This window comes from Panthera leo, chromosome D1 (assembly GCF_018350215.1).
Source record: "Panthera leo isolate Ple1 chromosome D1, P.leo_Ple1_pat1.1, whole genome shotgun sequence".
NCBI classification, from domain to species: Eukaryota; Metazoa; Chordata; class Mammalia; order Carnivora; family Felidae; genus Panthera; species Panthera leo.
The window spans coordinates 1,555,500-1,580,622 of NC_056688.1; the positions used below are offsets into that span (position 1 = coordinate 1,555,500).

General features: G+C 44.4%; 1 protein-coding gene across 1 annotated transcript; it reads right to left on the reverse strand.

The window, feature by feature from the left end:
- Positions 1–1,784: 1,784 nt before the first annotated feature.
- MMP13 (matrix metallopeptidase 13) lies at positions 1,785–12,690 on the reverse strand. The gene is made up of 10 exons (XM_042905298.1): positions 12,574–12,690; positions 12,245–12,486; positions 11,163–11,311; positions 10,877–11,002; positions 8,567–8,728; positions 6,709–6,826; positions 5,583–5,716; positions 4,491–4,650; positions 2,734–2,837; positions 1,785–2,070 (listed from the first exon to the last, which is right to left on the reverse strand). Exons 1-10 carry the CDS (start codon positions 12,688–12,690, stop codon positions 1,970–1,972), a joined length of 1,413 nt encoding a protein of 470 aa, XP_042761232.1. The 3' UTR covers positions 1,785–1,969.
- Positions 12,691–25,123: the final 12,433 nt, after the last annotated feature.

Consider the following 25,123-nt stretch of genomic DNA (forward strand, 5'->3'; position numbering starts at 1 on the left):
TGGCGCAGTCAAGGAAGACAAAATGCATGAAGTCCTACTCTGAGGGGCGCCCTGGGAGGAAATAGCCAGCATTGCTTCTGCACCCGCAGCCACCGGTCATGCTCTTCTAAAATCATTTAACTTACGAGTTTTGATCATTTTGCCTCCACAGTAGGATATAAGTTCTTCAGGGGGTAGGGAGCAAGTTTTTCTTGTCAGTCTCAACGTCTCGGCTGCCTGACCTGTAGTGGACCCTTACCGAATGTTTGGGGACGGCAGTGTTTGCCCTCCTCCTGAGAGGCCCCTGCCCCCCGTATTCCCACAACCTCACCAAGTGGCACCGGTCTCGTGGTAGACATCACGACAGTCAGGCCCCAAGAGGTTCAAGGACTTGTTTAGGGTCCCCCGCCAGGGGTCATGGCAGAGTAAGTGGCAGAACTCTGTCTTCCTCGCTCCAGATCCAGGGACCCTCACACTTCATTCCCAGCAGTGCTCTCAGCAGGGAGAGTCTGAGGAACCTGTGCTCCACGCAGGGAGCTGCCCGCCCACCAACCCCGCCAGGGATCTTGTTAACACAGCCTGGGACAGGTCATTCTAAATTCTGGATTGAGTCTCCCTACAAACACACACAACAAAAAAAAGTGAGCGAACTACATTCACCGAGAAATGGGCAAGAAACAGGAATGATTTAAAAGGACCCTCTTTGTGTGAGTAAAGTCTAAAATTACACCGAAAGGCAAAATACACTGCTCTCTGTTCAAAACATGTTTTTTATTAGAAACAACATAGACGCTTCCTAACGCATTCTGCAAATATAATACACTTTATTTTCTTTGCCTGAACTTCTGTGAACAAGATGTTCCTCCCTCGGTGGTCATTCCTATATTCAGTGTGAACTCTGTGCCGGGCAGGGAAACGTGCTGAGGGATCGCAGGAATGGGAACGAAGGAGAGAGAAAGCTAGTTCACACCCTCAAGGAGACTGCGGTCGTGTTGAATGCAGAATGCTTTTATTTTGGATGTGTCCATTTTAGCATACTTCCAGTTTATAAGATATGTTCGAGTCTCTATCTTCGGAACATAGCCTGTGTATCCAAGGTAAACTGGACGATTAAAACAATGATCTGGGCGAAATCGGGCTAAAATACGACTTTGAGTCTTAATCAGATGAGTTATGAAAGAGTGATACCATGGCCTTAGATCATCGTGATAAGAATTTTAATGCTCTGATATTTTTGAGAGACCTGAAATGTTTGGATACAAAAAGAAACTGTCTCTCTTTATCTTCTATAACAGGCAAAAAACGTCTTCTTTGACAGTAGCTCTGGAATCACGGTCAAAGGGAAAATTAAACAGAACCCACAGGCACATGTATTATCCTTAGCCTTGGCCTCTGTCTCTCCTCTTTAGTGACTTTGATACATCCTAGTGTTATGAACGGGGCCATGTACATTCAGATGTTGTCAGTGCAAACCCAAAATGGCTTCTTTGGAAAGTTGTCTACAGCATCTTTATGACAGATAGTTCCCTCTGGTTTTTGTCTTTTCTTGGTGCCTTAGGCTCCTGGCAAATTCCACTTTCATACTCTTCGATTCTTTTTCATAAAGATGATTCATTAATTACGTAACTATGATTTACTTCTATACCTTTGCAAAGTTTCCTTATAAATATATTTTAAAAAATGATGCTAACTGACTCTGACACCCCATATGTCCCATTTCTGCTGCGGGAAGCACTGTTGAGTGCGACTTCTGCAGTGTGCAACAATGAGGCGATCCTTACAGAGGATCCGTTCCATCGCCTTAAGATTCGCTGTGGTTCCAGCCACGTCTAGCTATACACATCCCACCCATTCAAAGATAAGTTACTAACGCTTGTTCACAGAACGAAGCTTTCCCCTGACACCCCGTCGTCCCCCACACCCAGTATCACCGGAAGTGTTATCTCAAATGCTCTCCAGGATTTAAATAACAACAGTATTTAAACGACAATTAACACCACAACAGGGAATTTGCTGGCAGGACGCGAACAATACGGTTACTCCAGATGCTGTATTCGAACTGGATGGGCCCGTTGAAAAAATAGATGTAACCTGTAAGAAAAAGACCAAAAAGAAAATTTCACCGTGTGGAAACAATAAGGGTTTATGCCAGCTCACGTTAAAAGTGCAACCTGTTGGGTCCCATTTTTTTTAACATGGCAACATTTATGTTTAAACCCTTCTAATGCTTTACTACATTGCTTATAGTTTCAGGGAGGAAAAAATGTACAAGGTTTCCCGGGTCTCCTGAGTGGTCACCTTGAAATCGTCACCTTGCCATGAGCTCCAGTGTGGATGCTTCACGTGTCGATATTAGTTATTTAAGTGGGGAAAAATACCGCTTTTCAAGATTAAAGCAAAAACAACAATATAGTGATTGGGGTCATTTTCCTTATAAACGACACCCCACTCTGCCCCTGATTTAAATTATGACAATAATCTTTGCCTCTTGGCACGGTTAAGCACAATTCAAGATAATGTTTCAAGTTCGGCACCCTTTATTTGGAGAATTCGCAGTCATTTAAGCACCGTTTTCATTTATTCTAACTAAGCGTGTTATGTTTTGTTTGCTGCCTGTGTGAGTAGTCACAGTAATTCCTTACCTGCCACACATTTACTAGCACATCTAAGTCCTGGATAAAACTTCTGTGTAGGAGAAATGATTAGGAGGGGTACAGAAGCCCCCGTTAAGGTCCGTGTGATGGAACTCGTTACCGTTTTTCTCGTAGACGGCGTCCACTTTATCACCAATCCCTGGAAAGTCCTCTTCGATCAGCCTGGGGGAGTCTTGATCCATGGCGTGGTTGCTGTCATCATAGCTAGGTGGCGAGGAAAAGGAACTCTTCAGTAGGTCGCATTGCTTAGAAATTCTCTTAAAAATGACTCAAAGGATATCAGGACGCCTTTCAAAACTGACAAAAGTATTAACATTTTAGGCGCGTTTAAAATATCCGGGAGCCTTTTCAAATGAGTAATTACGATACTGAGTGCGCGTCAAATGAGTAATTACGATACTGAGTGCGCGATGGGTGTTTCCTGAGTATTTGCTGACTTGGCAAAGGCCATCTTTGTAAAGACAGTTACCAGCTCGTCTCCATCTGCCAAACACACCACCCCCGCACGGGCACCCCCGCCAACCACACACATCCTGAAGTCAACCTAGAGCAGCCGTCCATCATGTACTACTGTTACTGTTGCTGATGAGTCTCTTGTCCTTGAGGGACGTTCTGATTGGTGAGAGACCAGAGCCACTGACCTATGGAGACGGCTAGGACCTGGGCACACCGCAACACTAAGCAACAGAAGCTAAGCATCGTGACAAGGATGCAGAAAGTGCCATGAGAGTACATGAGGAGGGAGAGAGCCTCAAGGGTTCCAGAAAGACTTTGAGGTTAAATGGTATTTCCAGTTAATTCGAAACAGTGGGTAGAGTTTCAAAAGGGAGAGATGCAGGGAAAGACCCTCCAGCCAAAAGGGGGGATGAGAGCACGGTGCGTTTGTGATCTGGTGAGTGATACGCCCTCAATGAACCACAGACCTTGTGTCGGGCATGGGGACCGGCATGGCAGCACTAGGAGAACTTTAGAGAGTAGTGAATGTCACTGTCAGAAATACAGAAGTCAAACGGCAAAGAGGACATATACAGGGAATGCGTGTGTGTGTGTGTGTGTGTGTGTGTGCACGCGCATGCACATGTGAGTCCAGATAAAGTAGAGCTACTGATTTAAACATTTTAAGTATGGGATCCCTGGGAGATATGAATATTCTCTCTCTCTCTCTCTCTCTCTCTCTCTCTATATATATATATATATATATATGTATATATATATACATACATATATATATATAGGCATGCCCTAGCCAACTAAAGACATCCTGAAATCATATATATATATGAAATATATATATTTTCATCTATCTATATCTATATCTATATCTATATCTATATCTATATATCTGTCTATCTGGCTCTAGAATCTTCAATGTTGCCAGTATCAAAGCTGCCTTAATATCTACGTACGTTCTAAATATTCTAACTCCACCTGTCCTTCAAAAAGGGGCTGACTTCAAGAATCGTAGGCCTAGCAGCTTCCTGGCCAACCTCCCCTTGTGTCTGGGTGAGCAGACACGAGGAAGGGGCGGCCTTCTCTCTCTCAGTCTTCTCCTCCACCTGCTCTTGTGTCTTCTCCGGCCACGGAAGGTGGAGCTGCCTGTGAATTACAAGCTGACAAGAAAGAGGAGCCAGGAGAAAGACCAGTGAGAACGAAGATGTCCAAGTAAAAGATGGCTTCAGCAGGGCTGAGGTACAACAAGTGGCCAAGAGAGAAAAGAACGGCTCCGAGGAGGTGGGCACTGTGTGTATAGTGTGTATATCACACTGTGTGTGATGTGTGTTTTCAAGAGCACTGAGACGATTAAATCCCTGCCAAAGGATTTGCCCCCAGGCAAATCAGTAAACATGGCGGCCATACCTCCAGACCTGGTTTCCCGAGAAGAAGAGCGTCTTCCCTGTGTCCTCAAAGTGGACAGCAGCACTTATCTTTTTAACATCTTTTGGAAATCCCAGTTCGGATATTTTTTTGGGGTAACCTTCCAGAATGTCATAACCATTAAGAGCCCAAAATTTTCTGCCTAGAATAAGTGAAAGAACGGTTTTATTATGCAAGGGAATCTATTAGGACACATTATGTAGATACGTACGTTAACAAAGAAAGACTCATTTTATACATTTACAAATAAATTAGCATTTGTGGTCACCATGTTTACGCAGCATAGAAATAAGAGCGTTTGCCAAACAAAGACAGGATCTAAGATACTAATTTCCTAATTATGAGTATAATTAGCAATGAAACCCCATCATTTTTGGTTATTTATTACCTTTGAATGTTAATCAGGAGTTCGGTGAAAAGAACATTGAGATTTCTTCGTGAATGACGGTGGGAACAGTACATTAGATTGAAAGCTCAAATATTATACCAGATAGAAAGTTGTTACTTCCTTCTCTTAAAAGTGACTTTATTAGAATGCTAATTATAATGGTCAAACAACAGAAACAATGTTAGTAGAATGCTTGTAGCCTTTACAGATTATGATCAAGAAGACAGAGTAGTAGTTTGGAAAACTGTGATTTTATGTCAAGGGAGCAAGTAAAATATTAAAATGTACATACGCTATGACAATAAATATTCAAAAATATACACTACCTATGGCGAAGAACTACTAAAACAAGTAAGGAAATGAAATAAATCGACTTTTCAGAAGTGGGAATTATGGATAATATTTTTTCCCATTTTTCTGATCAGGTTTGCTCAGCAAATAATTTCTAAGAGGAAATAAGAAAAAACTGGCATGATTGCTATAAAACAAACAGATTTGTAACGATAAGTAATACCGCAGACTTTTCACTTGTCGCATTTGGGGACGCTTGGTAGAAAGGTTCCAGGTACGTTCGGCTTCCTATTTTGTTACCGTGGGTTCTTCTTTGGGGTACTTTGGAGGAGGGTCATTTTGCTACGGCTCTCGCAGCATCAGGCTCCTCCCTGCCTCACTGGGGAAAGGCTTACCTCTAAAGATGAAGATAAGGTCACGGGAGGAGTGCTCGTAGGCGGCGTCGATGCGGTTGGGAAGTTCCGGCCAAAAGGATTTTGTTAAAAACAGCTCTGCGTCCACCTGCTGGGGGTGCAGGCGCCAGAAGAATCTAACGGAAAAGGAGAAGCGCACAGTTTGCTGTCACAGTCTTGAAGTGTAGATATTTCTGGTCCTGCTAGCCGCGCCCCCCCCCCGCCCCTGTCTCCACATCCACACAGGGAAGTTGGGGCGATCATCCCCCTCACTTGTGGACGTTTCCCTTCCGTGCCAGCTGGAAAAGCTGCTGTCTAAAGTAGGAAGGTTTGAAATCTCACAGACCCTCGAAGGCCCCGCGGCCTTCGTGAGTTACGGCCACGCTTTGTTCAGTTTTGCAAATGGTGCAAGTGGTGAGCGAATGCGCCAGGCGCTGTGTTAGGCTCTGGAAAGAAACCCGGGGTTACAAAAACTATGTCTTCCAAGATTTTGTGGCCTAGACACAGATGCCTGAGAAAATGCCTGGGCTACAGTGTAACCAGAGCTCTACTAGGGGAGGTAGGAAGGCTATTGGACCACAGATAAGGGATCGGTTAATTGATGGATGAATAAATGAACAAGTTAACAAATCAGCATATGAGAACAATGTTCTAAGGTGAAGTTAAAAATTCATTGTTCGCTCCCCACAGGGAGGTCTAGGTTTTAAATAACTCGCTCTCCCAAATTCCCACATACGTTACCAGAAAAAAAGTCTTCCCAAACCAAAAGGAATTCACGTGGACACTGTAACCGCTTACTAATACAGGGATTGATTTCAAAATGTGTGTTTTTAAAGTAAACAACCTGGTTTTCTACATTTACTTGGTTATCTTTGCAGGAACGAATGTAACCAAAGTCATAAAGAGAGGCTGCGTTAGGCCAAGAGTCCCCATTGAAAAGTAAGGTGTATATCTATCAGTCATTCATTTCATCCGAAACACGTAAAAAAAACACCAAAAACCGAAAAAGAAAAAAAACCAAACTGCCCAAAGATGTCTTATTTTCGCTGTTAACTTCATGTGTGGAAATCTGCCTGGATGTGCGGCAATGCACGGGTCTAGCTGATGAACGTCTGTGACCCTCAAGCACCTGTCTTTAAAGATCATGGTCTCTCCTCGGAGACTGGTGATGGCGTCGAGGGTCAGGGACGGGTCACATTTGTCCGGCGTTTTGGGATGTTTCGGGTTGGGGTCCTCATCTCCCGGGCCTGCAGTCGTGACACAAAGGGCAGAAGGTGACAAGGATGGCCTCTCGGATGACCCAACCCCTCTAACGCACAGCAGGCGGGTCCCCTCCAGGGAGGGCGACAGGTTCTCAGCCTCTGAGTCATGATGCACACACGATGTGACCCTGCTCCCTGCCCCCACTCTTGTGGCTCCTCCTGCTCTCGTCCTTCCAGACCCCTGGACACCCTTCTCAAGTACAAGTTCGGGTTTGAGGCTGGTGTTAGGGATGGGTGGGCTGCGGGAGGGCACCCCCCGCGGGCTTTGCCCCAGCTGCAGACGGGCTGCTGCCGAGAGACACATTCAAGCCACTCCTGGTGGCTCGTCATCCCCGAGGGAGCCTCGCCCCAGCTGTCACCTGCTGGCAGCGTCCCGTCCGCGCTGGCTGCCTCCCCAGTCCACCCCAGCACCGCTCTCCGTGCCCAGCCAGGCCCCCCGGCCACACTCGCGTGCCACGAGCGTGTGGCCCCCGCATCCCCCGGCTCACGTGCATGCCGGGCACAGTGACAACTCTGAGCTGCCTTCTCCCCACTGAGTTCATCCTTTGCCCCATCAAGCGCCTCACTCCCAACCCTGGAGAAGTAAGGAGAAAGGCTGGCCCACGCCCACACTGGCTACCCCCACAGACTTGAGCGCACAGGGGGAAACAGGAAGTGTCCCGAGCTCTGTGCTCAGAAGCGTTTACACCGACGACCCTCCACTGCGGCTTTAGCCCTCTTTATTTATTTTTTTTTTAATTTTTTTTTTAACGTTTATTTATTTTTGAGACAGAGAGGGACAGAGCATGAACAGGGGAGGGGCAGAGAGAGAGGGAGACACAGAATCGGAAGCAGGCTCCAGGCTCTGAGCTGTCAGCACAGAGCCTGACGCGGGGCTCGAACCCACGGACCGTGAGATCATGACCTGAGCCGAAGTCGGACGCTTAACCGACCGAGTCACCCAGGTGCCCCGTTTTAGCCCTCAGGGAAGTGTGCTTGTTTCGGGAGAGGTTTAATTACTTTGTAAACGTGGCTGAAAATTTGGAAGGAAGAAAGAGGAGATTCTTACGACAGTCACTGTAGATGTTGGTTAAGTCACCACAGGCCACTTGAATGGTTTCTATGGTGGCAAACTGAAGGGGTTGAAGGAACGCCCAAGATTTACGGAAGCCGGTCAAGACCTCACTGTCACCCTTGGCCCCTGTCCTGCAGATTCTCTATTTAAGCTCCGGGGCTTAGTTGCTTCATTGGCCAAATGGGGAATTAATTAAATATTTTCCTTCCTTATGTCAGAGGTGTCTTAAGGGTATCAAAATACAAAATACAAATAAGAATCTGCAAAATCTTTGGAGAATAGAACATTTTCTACTTGAGCAGGTAGTCTGATTCAGAAAAAAAAGAAAAAAAGGGTATGTTTTTCCAGGTTCTAATAACAACCAGGAGGTGCCTGGGTAGCTCAGTCAGTTAAGCATCTGACTCTGGTTCAGGTCATCATCTCACGGTTTGTGGGTTCTGGCTCTGTGCTGATACTCAGAGCTCGGAGCCTGCTTCAGATTCTGTGTCTCCCTCTCTCTCTGTCCCTCCCCTGCTCGTACTCTGCACCCCCTTTCTCTCTCAAAAATGAATAAACGTTAAAAAAAAAAAACAGAACCAGGACAGTAATATTGGTCATGAGAAATTCACTAATGATTTTGAAAATAAGTGCCTGTACCTATTCTGTTTCTAAACTGATAAATTAAGAGTTACCATAGAGAGACTGGATCCCTTGTACGTCGTCATCAGGAAGCATGAAGTGGCTTTGGCCAGTGTAGGTGTAGATGGGAAACATGAGTGCTCCTGGGTCCTTGGAGTGGTCGAGACCTAAGGAGTGGCCAAACTCGTGGGCAGCGACAAGAAACAAGTTGTAACCTGTAAGGAAACAAGGAAACTATGAGAAAACCAGGTCGTCTGATGACCAGTGGACAGAATGCTATTTTCTTCACGTATTTCTCTTTCTTGGTAATTTTACCGTTTTTTTTTTTTTCAATGTTTTTTATTTATTTTTGGGACAGAGAGAGACAGAGCATGAATGGGGGAGGGGCAGAGAGAGAGGGAGACACAGAATCGGAAACAGGTTCCAGGCTCCGAGCCATCAGCCCAGAGCCTGACGCGGGGCTCGAACTCACGGACCGCGAGATCGTGACCTGGCTGAAGTCGGACGCTTAACCGACTGCGCCACCCAGGCGCCCCCTGTTTTTTTAACATTAATATTCAGTTGATTGAAGGAAGATTCAAAATATGGATTTAATCCTTATAAAGAATTGAGTGTTTTCTTTGATTATCGCTGCCTACATAATTAGAGTATCAACAGACTGCTCTCGAATAAGTAGTCATCAGTGAGGATTTACTGCGAAGACACTAAAAATCATTGTTCTCTCAGGCCAGGTGAGGAAAGGGGACAGTGGTGGCCTTAAAGGAGGAGTCACGGGAAGTCACATAGGGCGGTACAGATCAAGGGTGTTTCTAGAACATCATCAGAACAAGAGGCACCATGACAAGGGATAACGGCCAAGTATGGCGGATGCACTAAATAGCGTCTCTGGGAATCTACATGGGAACAAATCCCAACCAAACGATCCTTTCCAGAATGTCTGTAGACGCTACAATTTAAGAAATACAGGCCCTGGAGATGATCAGTCCGCTGTCCCCTATTTTAGCAGATCACTGTGTCACAGTTTCTACATGACTTCCTCTAGTCATTCTTTCTGCCAATATCTGAGCCTCTTCGTACTAGTATTTTAAACTGGAAAAAATATATATATATAAAAGGTTGGAAAAAACACATGGAAGCTGGAGTCGGTGGTTTCAGTTTGACCTGAAACACCACTTGCCATCAGAGCCTGTACTCAAAGAAAAGGTACAACCAACTTAGTAACACGTGCAGACCGTAGGAGCAATGAAAGCTCACGTGATCTGAGTGACAAGAAATTCTTCACTGAAACGACCAGCGGTAGAGCCATTCCTGGCCTTCCCATGAAACATTAATCATGGTTTGTGTGTGAATATTTTCCTTCATTTCAGCTAAATATTTCAAACCCAGGATTTATGCAGGAACCCAAAACTCAGGTTCAGTGTGGTTCTATCTTAACAGCACTAGATGTTATTCTTTCTGCCTAAAATCATTCTTACCTGTGTAATAATTCAGAACACAAATATGCAAAGTCTCACCTTTCCTTCCAAAGATAGCTTGGAGGCATCGGAGCTCAGGCATTGGTCAGGCAAGGCCCAGTTTTACTCTTTGGAAAAACAATCCATCTGATTTAAGTGAAGAACTTTAGCCTCTATGAGGACTACCTCTAATTATCACAACCAACAGTCAATATAGCTCCATACTTAAGTCCTAGTTGGAACAATCTGGCTTTTCTTCCTAAATTAATATTTTGAATTCTTTTCAGTTTTGAAGATTCAACTACTGACTGAATTCATTCAACAACGGGTTTCATTTTGCTCTTATATGCTCTGTATATGTATCTGTTTCATGCCGTTTCGAGTAAGACATATCTTGATCTGTTGTAAGGGTGTTTGTAAAATCAGTGACATACACATGTCTCAAACAAGTAACGCATATAACAGAAAACAGAAAATTGACTGCACTTGTGCTATTTCTGTCAAGGAAAAAAAAACTATTTTGACTCACATCCAACTCATCTATGACTTGCCTATCCAGCCCTAATAGTTTTTAGGTACGTGTTTGTAACAAACTGTACTTCCTTAACATGCCAAAAGGTAATCTGTAGTAACACCACCTTGGCTGACAGAAAGACATGTTGGTCCTAATTTAAAGTTAGCTAGTATCCCTCAGGCCACTAAACTGAACTGCTCACTTCTAATATTTCACACAGGTTTGTAGAAATGTCACTTATAGAGACTAATAAACATAAGACACATTTGTAATGGTTTTGAAAAATAGAAGCAACTATCAAATATAATTTACGGTATGCTCCGTAATTTCTTGTCAATGGGATCACTGTCTCATCTAATCTAGTAATCGTGACATATCTTCATCAGAAATATTACCTTTGGAAGTACTTGTCCATGTTTCGTCATCATCAAAATGGGCGTCGCCTCCATAATTTGGCCCAGGAGGAAAAGCATGAGCCAGCAGACCAGAGGGTCCATCAAATGGGTAGAAGTCGCCATGCTCTACACACAAAAGCAAGAGTTCAGAATCTAATTATACCCACTAGTGCCCGGCACAATGCTGGGTGGATTCTGTAAAAAGAGATGAATGACCGAAAGGAGGGAAAAAAGAATGGAGACAAGTAAGGAGCAGCATGTAAAAATGTCTCCACAATGTCATCACCTTTAGTTCCAAAAGAGATCATGATGTCAGCAGTGCCATCATGGAGTCTGGTGAAGTTCAGTGGTGTCACATCAGACCAAACTTTGAGGGCTTTTTTGAATGCCTTTTCGACTTCAGAATGAGTCAGATCAGGGGTATAATTCACAATCCTATTTAACAGAGAAAGTTTCGATTACATTTCTGGAAGGCAAAGGGTATTTGATAACATATTTTCTTGGAATACTGCTTTTTGACTCAAATGCCATGCCTTCTCTGAAAGTTCTGGTAGAGGCCCATCATTTCAAAGAACTTAGCAATTATGAGGCCATACAAAGGTAACAAAATGAATTCAGTCAGACATTTGACTATCTCCAAATATCTGACCACTTGGAATCTTACATTTAAAGTATTCACATATTTAATTAAAAAATTTTTTTAATGTTTATTTATTTTTAAGAGAGAGAGAGAGACAGAGCATGAGCAGGGGAGGGGCAGAGAGAGAGGGAGACACAGAATCTCAGCAGGCTCCAGGCTCCCAGCTGTCAACACAGAGCCCGAGGCAGCACTCGAGCTCACGAACTGTGAGATCATAACCTGAGTTGAAGTTGAATGCTCAACTGATTGAGCCCCCCAGGCATCTCAAAGTATTCATATACTTAATAAAACTTATACTGAATGATACAAGTTTGCAATTGTATCGCTATACCCCAAAAATGCAATAGCTCTGTGAAGTTCCTAGAGACAGCAGGACTCTCCACTTTTAAGCACTGTTAGTAAATATGCCTGATGTAGTACATTTGCATAATTTATTAAACCTACTTTTACTTCTAATTTGACCTCTTTTCTAAAAAAAAAAATACTTTGAGGTTTTTAACATACAGTAATTCTGGGTTAAGGAAACAATAATAGATGTTAGGGGACGTTCTCACCAATAGTATTAACGTCATCAGTGGAATTCTTTAACTTCTAGTTAAATATTTAAAGCCTATCTTTAAAAAAACGGGACCAACATGTTCTGTCCCCTACAGCCTGTGCTGAAAATTAGGCATTTCATGCTGTTTTCCAAAGTAGCAAATCTTAAAGAAAGATAACCTCTGACGTACCTGTAGGTTAAGTTCGTCTTGGACCACTTGAGCGTTCGGGGGAAAACGTTGTACTCGCCCACATCGGGGACCCCACATCTCGGTTTCTTCATGACGTCTAAGGTGTTGTCATCGAGCTTGCCGGTGACCTCTAAGCCAAAAAAGGCTTGCATTTCTCGGAGCCTGTCGGCCACGGAGCTCGTGGCCGCTTTCTTCAGGATTCCAGCGGGATTCATCGGGTAGTAGTAGGATTTCAGGTAGCGCTGGAAGAGAGAACAGAGGCACCTGCTGGAAAAGGGAAGGGCGTCGGGGAGACGGGGCGCGGCGCTGGGACCGGCCGGATACTGTACCTCTGCCAACTGGAAGTCTTCCTCGGACAGGTCGTCGTCACCATCACTGGGAAGGGGCAGGGACCGACAGCGAGCCCAGCTCCAGAGGAGGAGGGCGGCGAGGAAGGCCCGGTGCATCCTGACGGTTGTGCCCGGAGGCTGCTGGCCCCTGCAGACGCGCACCTTTATTTTATAGACCTGCAGGGGTGACTCATCGTCTGAGGACACGCTCCGCTTCCTAGGGAGCTGAAAGTAAACATGCTTACAGGGCGACTTTTGCTTTCCTCCCAAGAAGTGTGGTTTGTGGGAGAATTTGAGGGAAATAGGAAATGAGGCCATCTCTCATTTCACCGGGGGCCCAAAAACCATCTGGCCAAACAAACGGCCTCAGCACATTTAGGGATGCTGTGGGAAGAAACAGACTAGTGAGTTGTTCACTCCACTGGGAAAAAGGTTGTTCCCTCCTAGGAAAGCAGCCACTTTTATTGTTTTTGGAGAAGAAAATCAAGACGCTGCACTCCTTCCTTACAGGCACACTGAGTCCTGCTTCTACAGCATCTGTACCCCTGTGACCTGCAAACATCACTGTCCCCAAAGCAATTACAGAGGGCAACGCTGTCTACCTGAGGCCGCAGACTGGACCAGACCCACGCTCGGAGCCCCGGAGGCACCAGGGGACATCCACGGCATTGATGCGACGGTTGAAATCTAAAGGCTCTGGTGTGACCCCTAACAGACGTGGAGTCCCGCTCAAATGCCCGGCAGGTCCAGGACGAGGGAGGAGAAGATACTGGAAGACAGCGTAACGGCTACCACGTATTGAGGGATCACTACCCGCGAGGCTTAAAAGGCATGATCTCATTTAATCTGTATGACAGCCGCGTGAAGTAGGGACCGCTGGAAGGCTTGTTTCCACCGTACAGATGAATAATCTGAGACACAGACAAGTTAAATGCTTGCTTTGGGTCACAGAGTTAATAGACGGTCCTCTCGGCATTCCAATCCAAGCCACTAGACTCAAGACTTCGTGTTCTTCACCACCATCCAGCCTGGCCTCTACCCCATTAATTCTCAGAAACCGAACTGCTTTGTTCCCACACGTCTGGGAGTATCCAGGAAAACTGGGGGGGCTAGGGAAGCTCATGGCCATTGTCAAGTTTCTCAATTTTTATTTTTAAGTTTGCACAGTAGAAGTGCCTTAGGTCCAACACTCAGGAAAGCCGTCCTCGAGGTCTATTTCTATTATCCCCTTCAGAACCTCTATTACCCCCTTCAGAACCTCACACAGTGAGTTCCATGAAATCAGAACGCTGTCTTTGGTCCCCCGGCGATGTAAATGGATGGAAGAATATGAGTCATGATCTTCAGATCGAACGACAGAAATTGATGCACGTTAATTTAAGTGACCAAGAGTCAGGGCTCAGGTCCGGAACAGGAAGAGAAAAAGAAGGAGCGTGAATACAGATTTGGGTGGGTCAGGAAGGGGCACCCGTGTGTGAGTAAAAACGTCATCACCTCCACTGGCCGGTACCTCAGGGTGAGCAGAAAGCCTGTGAAATGTGGGCGATCAGTTGAGGAATTTGTTTTCTTTTTTGAAAGAGAGAAAGAAAGTGCATGCAAGTGGGGGAAGAGCAGAGAGAGAGAGAGGGACAGAGACAGAGACAGAGACAGAGACAGACAATCTTAGGCGGGTTCCACACTCAGCACAGAGCCCCATGTGGGGCTCGATCTAATGACCCTGGGATGATGACCGGAGCCAAAATCAAGAGTCAGATGCTTAACTGACTGAACCACCCAGCTGCTCCACTTGAGGGAAATTTATGCTTTTCCCAAAACAGAGCCAAATAGATCCTTACAATAAATATTTCTAATGAGTCCAAGATTAGGTTTGGGCTCAACCAGCAATGCAAAACAATAACTTCAGTCTCTTTACAACAGCTTATTTTAGATTAAGTGATAATTATCCAAAACTTTGATTCATCTACTAAGCGTCTAGGAAATCAGTTCATTAGGTACCGTTTATTTTTACCAATAAAATAAGGCTTTTCAAGTTTCAGATATTTAAAAAGAAGCCCGAAAGACCTCTGGAAACAAATGACATTTTATGTAACATGTGGAAGGGGGAGAGACACATCACATAGGTTAAGTACTTGCAGGTTCTCATATATCTGTAGACATGTTACCACGTTAAGCTAGAATGTTTTAGTATGTAGGGGTGTCTGGGTCGGTCGGTTAAGTGGCCGACTTCGGCTGGGGTCATGATCTCATGGTTCATGGGTTCGAGTCCCGCGTCGGGCTCTGTGCTGACAGCTCGGAGCCTGGAGCCTGCTTCAGATTCTGTGTCTTCCTCTCTCTCTGCCCCTCTCCTGCTCATGATCTGTCTGTGTCTCAGAAATGAATAAACGTTAAAAGAAAAAATGTAGAGTGTTTTAGTCTATAAGCAATGAATCATGGGAATCTACCCTCAAAACAAAGAGCACACTGTATACACTGTATGTTAGCCAATTTGACAATAAATTATACTTTTAAAAAAAGAAACAAACAAACAAACAAATAAACCAGAATGTCTTAAAAAGCCGCTTTAGTTATTAAACCAGCAACTACTGATTGGGCATCAACTCTGCGGGATACCGTGCTAGTCCCTGCGCAGGTAGAATGAAGATAAGAGCCTTTTTCTTGGGTTAGTTAAAATATTACCTCCCTGCAAAGACACATTTTTTAATGAGAAATGACAATAAGTAAATGTCATGGTATTTCAACTTCACAAATAATGTTAATTACAAACACGTTAGTATTTTATTGGTCTCATTCCACTTAAGAATATAAACAGCGCAAAATAAGAAACAGGTTGATGAGAACACACTGTTCACTTTCTGTAGTGTTCTTGGTAAGGTAAATAAAAATTGCTCAGAAGGTTAAAATAGAAATTGATTCCTTAAGAAAACAATCAGACTGCTTATCCGTGGGCTACTGTTCACAGAGGAGTGCACTTGGCCGGTGATTAGGATGTGTCATCACAGGGAAATGTGTGGGCAAATTGCTTGTCAACACGAGTCCTTATCTCTGGCTGTTAAGCGTTGGAATGAAAGCCAGTCCTAACCACCGGTGAAGTGGTTTATGGTGTCAAATGAGACCTTTAACACAATTAGCTGAGCTGGTATTCACAAGTGGTTCTAACGAGCCTGCTGGACACTGGAAATTGGAAAAGCTGTAGAATGAGCAAACAACAGTGGACCCAGTGAGAAATGTGTATCTACTGCTGATTCAGACAGAAGCAATATGGGACTTTTTAAGACCTACATCATCATCTAAGCTCAAGACATCACCCAGGACAGAACCAGAGATGTCCATGACCAACCCCTGAGTAAAGCACAGGAAGATTCCAGAACAGGAAAACCGGGAACAAAGGGTCAGCTGCGTTGGATTACAATTCTGAAAATTCTAGAAGTCAATCTTTAAGACAAAAAGTCTGGTTTCAGTTTAGAGCGTGGTAAATCAACAATGCTGGTGGTGACGCTTGGTGTGTTTATTCTTCTGCAAGTTAAGGATTTGAGTGTGCAGAAGCAGGAAGCAATGGTTGGTGGAAACACATCCGATGGTTGCCTAGTTTCTGACCCCCCTGCAGCCCCACGGCATGGGTTCCATGCCTTTAAAAACAGAATTTCTGATTTAAAAAATAATACACAAAAAAAGTAAATAAACGTACCGCATGGTGGCTGGAAACTAAGGAGAAACCTAGAAGGGAATATTACCATAATACCTCGAGATTTTTTAGATAATCCCCTACATATATTCTGAAAGTTGATTTATTTAGACAATAGTCAATCTCAAAGGTTTTCTTTTAAAAAAAAAACAGTAGTTTCTGGAATAGAAAAAACTTGCCATGTTGTTGCTTTGTTGAATCTGCCTTTATTTTCAATTCCAGGAAGGCGATGGGAATGAATCAGGTACGTGCTCCCTGGTTCGCCCTTCCCTGAACCTGTCACAAAACTGAGAAGGAGCTCAAAACTGCACACGATGTATCTTAATAATACTATGTGTTAAAGAGGTTAATACCTGAAAAGTTTTCATAAACTCCAGTTGGATAATTCCGGAAAACCGTAGGCAGGAAGTATACACTGTCAATGGTGACTCCCCGTGAGTCCCGCTACCAGGCTGGTTTCACACCTCCACGCGCAGGAAGAAAGCAGTCATCCCGGCCTTAGGATCGGGGCCAGCGTCCGGGCCTCGGGTGTGCACTAACTTCACTCATTTCCTTGGGGCGTCCATCAGCGCGATGTGAGGGCCCCCAACTTTTTCCCTGTTAATGACAATGAGTCAAAGAAAGGCCTTAAACCTGGCGGGAAGGTTATGACCAAGCAATTAAAACACGTCTCAGGCAAGGAACATTATAAGCTGACATCTAAATGGAAAAGGAATCCTTTTGAGCCATGGACTGCAGGATGGGTGTTTGTTTCTTTTCCCTCTCCGTCCATTCCGCTCTTCGCTAAGTCTGCAGAGACCATGCAGAGGGGCCTTGACGACCGTTACACCCGCCCCAATCCCAACCCTGCCATGCATTAGCCCTGTCACACGTGCCACTTGTTGGCTGTCACTGATACAGCAGTGAACAAAACACGTCGGAATCCCGGTCCTTAAGTGGCTAACACTCTACTAGGGGGAGAGAGGTAATTAGAGAGAAAAACAGAGCAGGAAAGAGAGAGAGCGCAAGTCGGGGGTCAAGGGGGAGTGTTGCAATTTATATAAGGTGGCAAAGGGGCTCACTGAGAAAGGGACTTGTGAGCAAGAATCTGAGGGAGATGAAGGTTATTGAGTGATCTGGGGCAAGAATGTTCTCAGCAGAAAGGAGACAAGTGCAAAGGCCCTGAGGTGAGAATGCGGCTGGCATACTTGAGGAAAGCGTCAGGAAGTCCAGTGTGGCTGGAGCAGAGTGGGGAGGAAAGGTATTTTCTTCACTTTACAAATGGGATCATCACAGGACCTATCTTACAGGTTACATGATCACTGAAGGACGTATGGACTGAAGACCGTTTGCTACCTTGCCTGGCACATAGTAAGCGCTTGATACATTTAACTAATTCGCAGTAAGTAACCACAGAGCACCCAGCAAAACCTGGGCTCAGCACAGGGGCCACATCATCACCAGTGTCCGCGGGGAGATATTTCAAGGAGGTATGTTTACAACCAAGCCTGGAACGACACCCGCACCTACAGATCCACAGGTCCGACCCACCCCCCTCCCCTGAACATCTGTAGGTCCAGCACCACCACCCCACCCCCCATGCCCCCCACCTGCAGATCGCTCAGCCTTGGACTTGGTCATGTCACCTGCTCCCGGGTCCCCAAGGCCCCAGGGGCTGCTGGGGCTTTTGACGTTTCTAATTTCTAGGTTGATTCACTCTTTCCTGTTTATCTTCTTAGCTCTTCCGTCACCTGTGAAACTCAGTCCTCTGTTTAATGTCTAGAGTGGCTTCTGGTCCTGGTTGGATCCCAACTGATACAGGTGACAAAATGAGGAATAAAATGGGAAACAGAGGTACGTTTTCAGTCCCAATCAGCACTGACTTACTGTATCTTCTTGTATAATGTAATGTACATCTTCATGTACAAATTAGATTTATTTTCAGATATGAATAAGGATAATAATAGCTCCCTGTTCTTAAATTTCAGAGAGTGAGAAAACCATATGAAATAAAGGTTTTATTTTGAAGTCAAATATAATTCTGTTCTACCTTATCCCCAAATCGTACGAGCAAGGAACATCTTATCCTGGTCTGGCCAAAGACCGAGGCCGTGTTCCTCAGTAAAAACATTGCACATTAAGTCAGCCATGCATTCCCGAGATGGGAAAAGGACTCAGAGAGGCTTAGACCAGATGTATAAAGATCATTTAATGAGTACAAAATAAGTTCTTTGAGACTAGTTAAAAGTTGGGAGGGAAAATAAATGGAGGCCAAGCTGCTAAGCCTGATTCCCTCAGATCCAGACGTCCCAAAGTCAGGGAGAAAGACTCCTCACTGGTGTATGTCTTAGGACTGCATTTCCCACAGGGGTGCTTTGAACCCCAATTCCATGCGATGTCAGAGGTGTTCTGCTAATATTGATAGTAGGAGGAAAGGAAGAGGGGAATTTCTATGGTCGAGCAAGTTTAGGAGGTATTCAGTCACACAACCATGAGCAGTTTTTTCCTGGAGGACTCCTCGGGGCTTCAACACGGCATGCAAATCTAGGAGGGGCCTAGAGCTTAGAACACGCTTTCAACATGCAATGAAAATTTAGGAGAAGGCTAGAGCTTGGAACATGCTTTCAACACGGCGTGCAAATATAGGAGGGGCCTAGAGCTTAGAACATGCTTTCAACATGCCATGAAAATTTAGAAGGCTAGAGCTTGGAACATGCTTTCAACACGGCGTGCAAATCTAGGAGGGGCGAGAGCTTGGAACACGCTTTCCAGGTAGCTTCTCGCAGCACTGGGGCCCGGCGGCACACAGACCGGAGGAAGCTGTTTTAGGGGATTCGCAAGGGAAATGAATCTTCAAGAATGGGAAGAGTCAAACGGTAGCAAACCACAGAGAGCTAGAGGCCTTTGACATCAACCCCGAGAAGATCCTTCTCTTGCCAGGGTGCGTGTGCACCGAGCGGTACCTCTGAGCCTTGTGGTCCCTGCAGTGACGGGAGCCCACGGCGTGGCCAAATCCAAGCACAGCAACAGCCAACAGGTATAAGTCCACAGACACACCGTGGATGATCTACACAAAAGCCACCCAAAACCAGCTCTTCTAAAAGATACTTTCAGACGTCTTTTCCAGGCCTTAATTACGGCCCTCCCATATTGCACATTTAGGGAAGGGGGACAAAAGGCAAAACCTGTAAGGACACCCCCCTCGGTGGCCTGTGGGAGTGACCCTGACCCGGCATAGTGTCCAAGGGGTGCAGGTTGGAGCCGCTGAGACTGCATCGCTGAGGTGTGCGTCCGGACGGCTCAGTCGTTAGGCAGTAGTGAACGAGAGAACAGTCATGGCCGCTGGTCTACTTCCAGCGAAAAAGTGGACCACATGGGCACCACAAGCTTTAAATTATATTTAAACAAACTGAATTCGTTTGAAGTATGTAAAAGAAGCAGCCAACCCTGTGCTGGTAACAGGTATGGGCCCTTTAGCCAGGGAGGCCAGAGTGCATTTCCTCATTTGTGCAGGGGGGATAATAAAATCAGCCTTATAGGATTAGTGACGGGATTTAGTTGTCAAGCACACGGCACATTATAAGACTTCAATTAGCTTTTGTTGCTACCTATATTATTAATACCCAAAGCACCCGGCAGTTAGTAAATGCTCAGTGTAAACTGTCCGCAGAGATTAAAATCCGAACTGAGTGACTACGGAGTTTCTCTTTTGGTGCTATGTTTTAAAGCAACACTAACATTTGCATAAAAATGATACACATGCCAATTGCAAGAATTTCTGTTGATTCAGGAAAGCCTTCTGGCAGAAAGCACTTGGCAAATATAAATATTAGTACGCGGTGGATAAAAACACACACACCTTCCTAATTCCACGCTTGCCCAAGTTAGGGAAATTTTTATACCCGGTTTCCTGAAGCTGGCTAGGTTACTATGTGGGATGTGTCTTCTGTGCCAGCTGGGGCCACAATGACACGTTCTGTTTCTAACAAACAAGTAGAGAGGTCGCAGGGAGACATTTAATGCCTCTATTGCCTAACTCTCAATAATATAATATTTAGTCAATATTTGATGAAGGGAAGGAAAGTGATAGCAGCGAAACATGCAATAAATATCCTCGTTTTATGTCTGAATGACGACATGTTCTATTAGCAAATTGCTATAAATAATTTTCACCGCATGAAGTTTAAATGACCAACAATTGGTAAACTCTGTTACACTGTTTTCAACCACAGGGGGAAACCGGGTCAGGTTGAACTTTCTAGTGTGACCACACACCTCCTGGTGTCAGCTCAACCCTCCAAGACCCCAGAGAGCATGTAGGTTGATTCTGTTTTATTGCTGTTTGGGGACAGGAGAGGGAAAACACAATGTTTTGACCCCTTATGTACATGAAACGAGCAAAGCAATTTTCTCCCAAGGGGGAGAATCTGTAACTTTGACCATTCTCCATGTTCGGTGACTACCCAAGCCCAGTGACCGGGATCACACAGTCTTAACCGAAGAACGTTCACCGTTACCTGAGGAATCACTTGCCTGGAGTTCACTGTCATCCCAGTGAACCCTGTCTCCCAGGGGGGCACCTGGAGGAAAGGTGGGAGCCGGCTGTCCAAAGGACCCGCCAAATGGGACAGGAAGCTCCATGTTGTAACAGGAACACAACTCAGAAAGCAGCTGGGAGAATTGTCAAAACAAGAACATAACCTATCTCTTCGAGGAGCGTGCGTTAGAAAATTGGGAAGTCTTCAATAAAGACAATCCGTTCGCCATCACTCTCTGTCTCCAAAGAAGGTGTTGATGCCGGCAGTGTCCCGGAAAACTCTAGAGCAATTGGCTTGGGTCTCATCTCCACAACCTTGAGGCTTGGACGGCAAAGACCTGGAATGCCACTCGCTATTCTGACAAACACACGTGCACACAGAGTTGTTTCAGGAAGCCCCCGAGTGTCACCTTTTAAAGACAGTTGCGCTTTGAGCATCTATCCTTTTGATGATTCTTTTTTATTTCCTTATGGAATCAAAAATCTAAGATATACCACGGTATAGTAAAGATGGCCTCAAGTTTGATGTGTTTACAAGTATTCTTGGTTAAAAAGAAATCCAAACTGTACTGTCATCATCCAAGACATAACCACTGTGAGACATTAATGATGTTAAATAAGAATGGGAAAATTCCAGTTATGATAAAACATGTGAATTTTGTTTTAATTTCATCAAGGTGTCAGGCCAGAGATAACTGAGAACAACTAATAAATTAGTCTTCAACCTACCCCACGACCAGTAAGTGATACATTAGAAGACTGAACAGGTGGTCCTAGAGTTCTGAGTCACCATCTCAAAGAAATACTGTTTTAAAAAGCTGAAAATCTTTCCATTTATAGATTCTTAGAAAGAATCAGCTCCTGAACGCTCACTCACTTTCCCTTTCAAGTACGACGAAACGTTAGCACATAAAGACACTGACGTGTTTCTTTCTCCAACATTTTGCTGACTGAGACTTACACACACTATGTGTGTAAATGTATGTAACCATGTTATGTGTTTAACTATGTATGGATTTAAATGTATGTATTTAACTATGTTATCAGCCTTTAAGTCTATGCAGGTTTACTTTAAAAGGCATTCACCAGTAGAGAAATATCTTTCAGATGCATTTGAAATTGAACACAAAGTTTCTTACCGATCTTTACATCCTTAAGGATTTGGCTCATGCTTCTCACACGTTAGGAGCTCAATTAAGATGTCAATGGATGAACAGATGAAAAGAAAAATGAGTGGACAGAGATAAAAGACAGGTTCAGGGTGATTATCTACAGCTTTCTTGCTGAATTATCTCAGTCCTAACTGTTTGCTTCCCTTGAGGTGTGATTTAGCTCACTTGAGAAGGAACCCAGCACAGAGGGGCTGTGGCACGTAGCTGTCCCACGCCCTGCAGACACCTTTGTCTGGGGGTGTGGGTTTGGGGGGAGAGAACTTGAACAGCCGCCTCCCTGAGCCGCTTTTACAGGGTCAAAACTTAGCATATGATTTGTTTCTTGTCCAGATTTTGTTTGCATTACTTTCTGTTCAAGGACGGGGCAAGTCTAGCACATTTGTTTTTATCCAAAGGAGAAGCTTATCAATAAATACAGAGGCTTCAGTCCCTGTTTCATGACCTTAAATTGTAGAACGTAGCTCTGCTTTTTTTTTTTTTTCTGGAGGATTTTATCTGTCAAATTGGTTATGCAACAGGGAGCTTGTTATTTGCTCTGTGATGGAGGAAGGGAGGGAGGAAGGGAGGGAGGAAGGGAAGGGAGAAGGAAGGGAGGGGAGAAAAGAAATGGCATTTATTCCAAAACAGCCAAGGGCCAAACACTGTCCTTCTGTCTTCCCTCTTACTCACTGGAGAGTGGCCAAGAACCTGAGTGGGGCCGTCCCAGCACCCGGGTGAGGATAGGAACTAGACAGGACTGCAGGGCTCGAGGAACTGTCCCAGCAAGTGTCACTGGTAGTGTGGCTCAACATGGACCCCATCTAATCACCTTGTCGCGAGGACCATCTTCACCATGGGCCCAGCCCTCAATGGGATAACTTCATCCAGATGTAGGAAATGAGCCATTTGCCCGGTAAAGCATCGTTAAGGCTATGTGTCAAGTTTTTCCAAAACCAAAATTCTTTCCAGAATTTCCAAAACACTGACAAACACAAATGATTAAGTGAAAATGTCCAGCTGATGAGATTGATCAAGAAAGAGGTTAAATACTGAATTTGATCTATTCTTCTTCCAATGATATACACATTTACACATTTTGGAAAGTTCTACACCCGCTGGCTTCCGGCTACCTTGTAAGTGCTTTCAGCTCGAAGGGTCAAATATGTTGCATAACTTGTAAGAATGGAAATATTCATCCTATTTATTTCATTTGCTCCCAGGGTATTTTTCCATATCCGGATTAAATACACGATCTGAACCCGTGTGCCCCATCATTAACCAGGATCTTATTACAGAACCACGTCAGTTGATAGGGATGGAGGCAGGTCACAAGCCCCCAAATTAAGATGACCCTCTCCTCCAAAGTGAGGCATGAAATCAGGAAGCGGTTCCCAGAAACCAGTGGTGGTCACACATGGCTTGCTGGTGAGAGCTGGGTTCACTCATCCATTCTCAACCTATTTTCTGCCGTCCCAAGGGACGGCAGACGGTCAGATGCACATTTCCTCGAACTGTACAAGGCACTGCCTCTTTCTCTCCGTTGCAGTGACAGTGACATTATCATAAATGATAACCCAGAAAATGACACAACAAATTTTAAAATGTCAGTCATTTTATTATTATAATGTCAGCACTTTATTATTATTATTCCCCATGACTGACCTCACATAATTAATGGAGACAACTTATTGAATTATAGCCAACATCAAAGTGGAAGATTTCCCCCCAAATGTAGGATATGAAGATGAGACTATTGAAAATCAATGTGGGAAAACTTGATCTATAAATGGTGAAATGAAAGACTATGCAAATAATTTGGTCTTTTATTTTAATAATGCCCTTTTAAACTATTTATTTTGATAATTTATTTTGGAAAGATAACACATATTTCAGTGTTAATACATTTTATGTTCTATAATGTTCATACATTTTTAAAGTAAAATACATTGGGGTGCCTGGGTGGCTCTGTCGGTTAAGTGTCTGACTTTGGCTTAGGTCATGATCTTGAAGTTCGTGAGTTCGAGCCCTGCATCGGGCTCTGTGCTGACAGCTACTCAGAGCCTGGACCCTGCTTCGGATTCTGTGTCTCCCTCTCTCTCTGTCCCTCCCCCACTTGTGCTCTGTCTCCCTCTGTCTCTTGAAAATAAATAAATGTAAAAAAAAAAAAAATTTAAACTCTCTCTGCCCTCCTCCACTCGCACTCTGTCTCTGTCTCTCAAAAATGAATAAATGTTAAAAAAATTTTTTAAAAATTTAAAGTAAAATGCATTAACTATTTAATTTCAATGATTTTTAAATGTTATGAATTCTGAACACATTTTTAAAAATATGAGTATTAAACAGAATTTTACAAACCAAGTATTCTCATTTTGTTCATTTTAGAAATTTATTGAAACCTCTCATGTGCTAATGGATCCTCCTAATCTCTTGGGTTCCATTGGGCTTTACAAATCTTATTCCTTCTATATCATTTTTAAAGAGGAAGGTTTATATATAGGCAAATTTGCCTGCAGCATTAGCTGCGGTCTTCGGCCCGGGTGCCTAGTCTGTCAGGGAGAAGATCAGGTCTGAAGGAGGCATCCCATAAGGTCATGCAGGGCCCTTTGCTCTGCCTCCAGATAAGCTATAAAAACCCTACTCTTGGTTCTATTTCTCACATATGTATCTGTCAGTGGAAAAGAACATGCAGATTACTGGATAGAATTTTCCATTAGTCGTATTTGTCCCTAGCAATTGCATTCCTCGGTCCATATGAACACTGAGGTGCTGACCCGTCAGCTGCTGGTGAATATTTCGGGTCCACGTTGCGCTGCTATGATGTGAAGATGATTTTCAGGGTAAGGGATGTTAGAGCAGAGGAGACACAAGAAGATGTTGAGGTCCCGTGTAGACCAGCCTGACCTACGTTCCCTGTGCAGAAGCGTATTTACGTGCCCTGCCACAGAAGTGTGACCGCCCGTGTGGTTCACATACACGTGAGCTTCAGGAAAACTGACAGCGGACTGTGACACAGCTCCCTGGTCAGGACACGAGTAATCAGCAGGAGTCTGAGAGACTGATTGTCGCTGTCTGAAGAGAGTCCTCTGTGAACCTCCTGATGATTCATAATCGTCTTCCCATGGGCTGTATACTGTTTGTAATTATTTTTTTAAGTCTTGAATTATGAAGTCGGTGCTCAAGAAGGACTTGGTCGATAGATGG

Bases quoted from the DNA above. Each gene is read 5' to 3' on its own strand.
- MMP13 (XM_042905298.1), bottom strand. From the start codon at position 12,690: ATGCACCGGGCCTTCCTCGCCGCCCTCCTCCTCTGGAGCTGGGCTCGC. The intron at 11,003-11,162 runs GTGATGACATTG...TTTTGTGTGTAG, and splicing joins GATCTCTTTTGGAACTAAAG to AGCATGGCGACTTCTACCCA. The intron at 2,071-2,733 runs GTAACGAGTTCC...TTTTTCTTACAG, and splicing joins CGCCGTCTACGAGAAAAACG to GTTACATCTATTTTTTCAAC.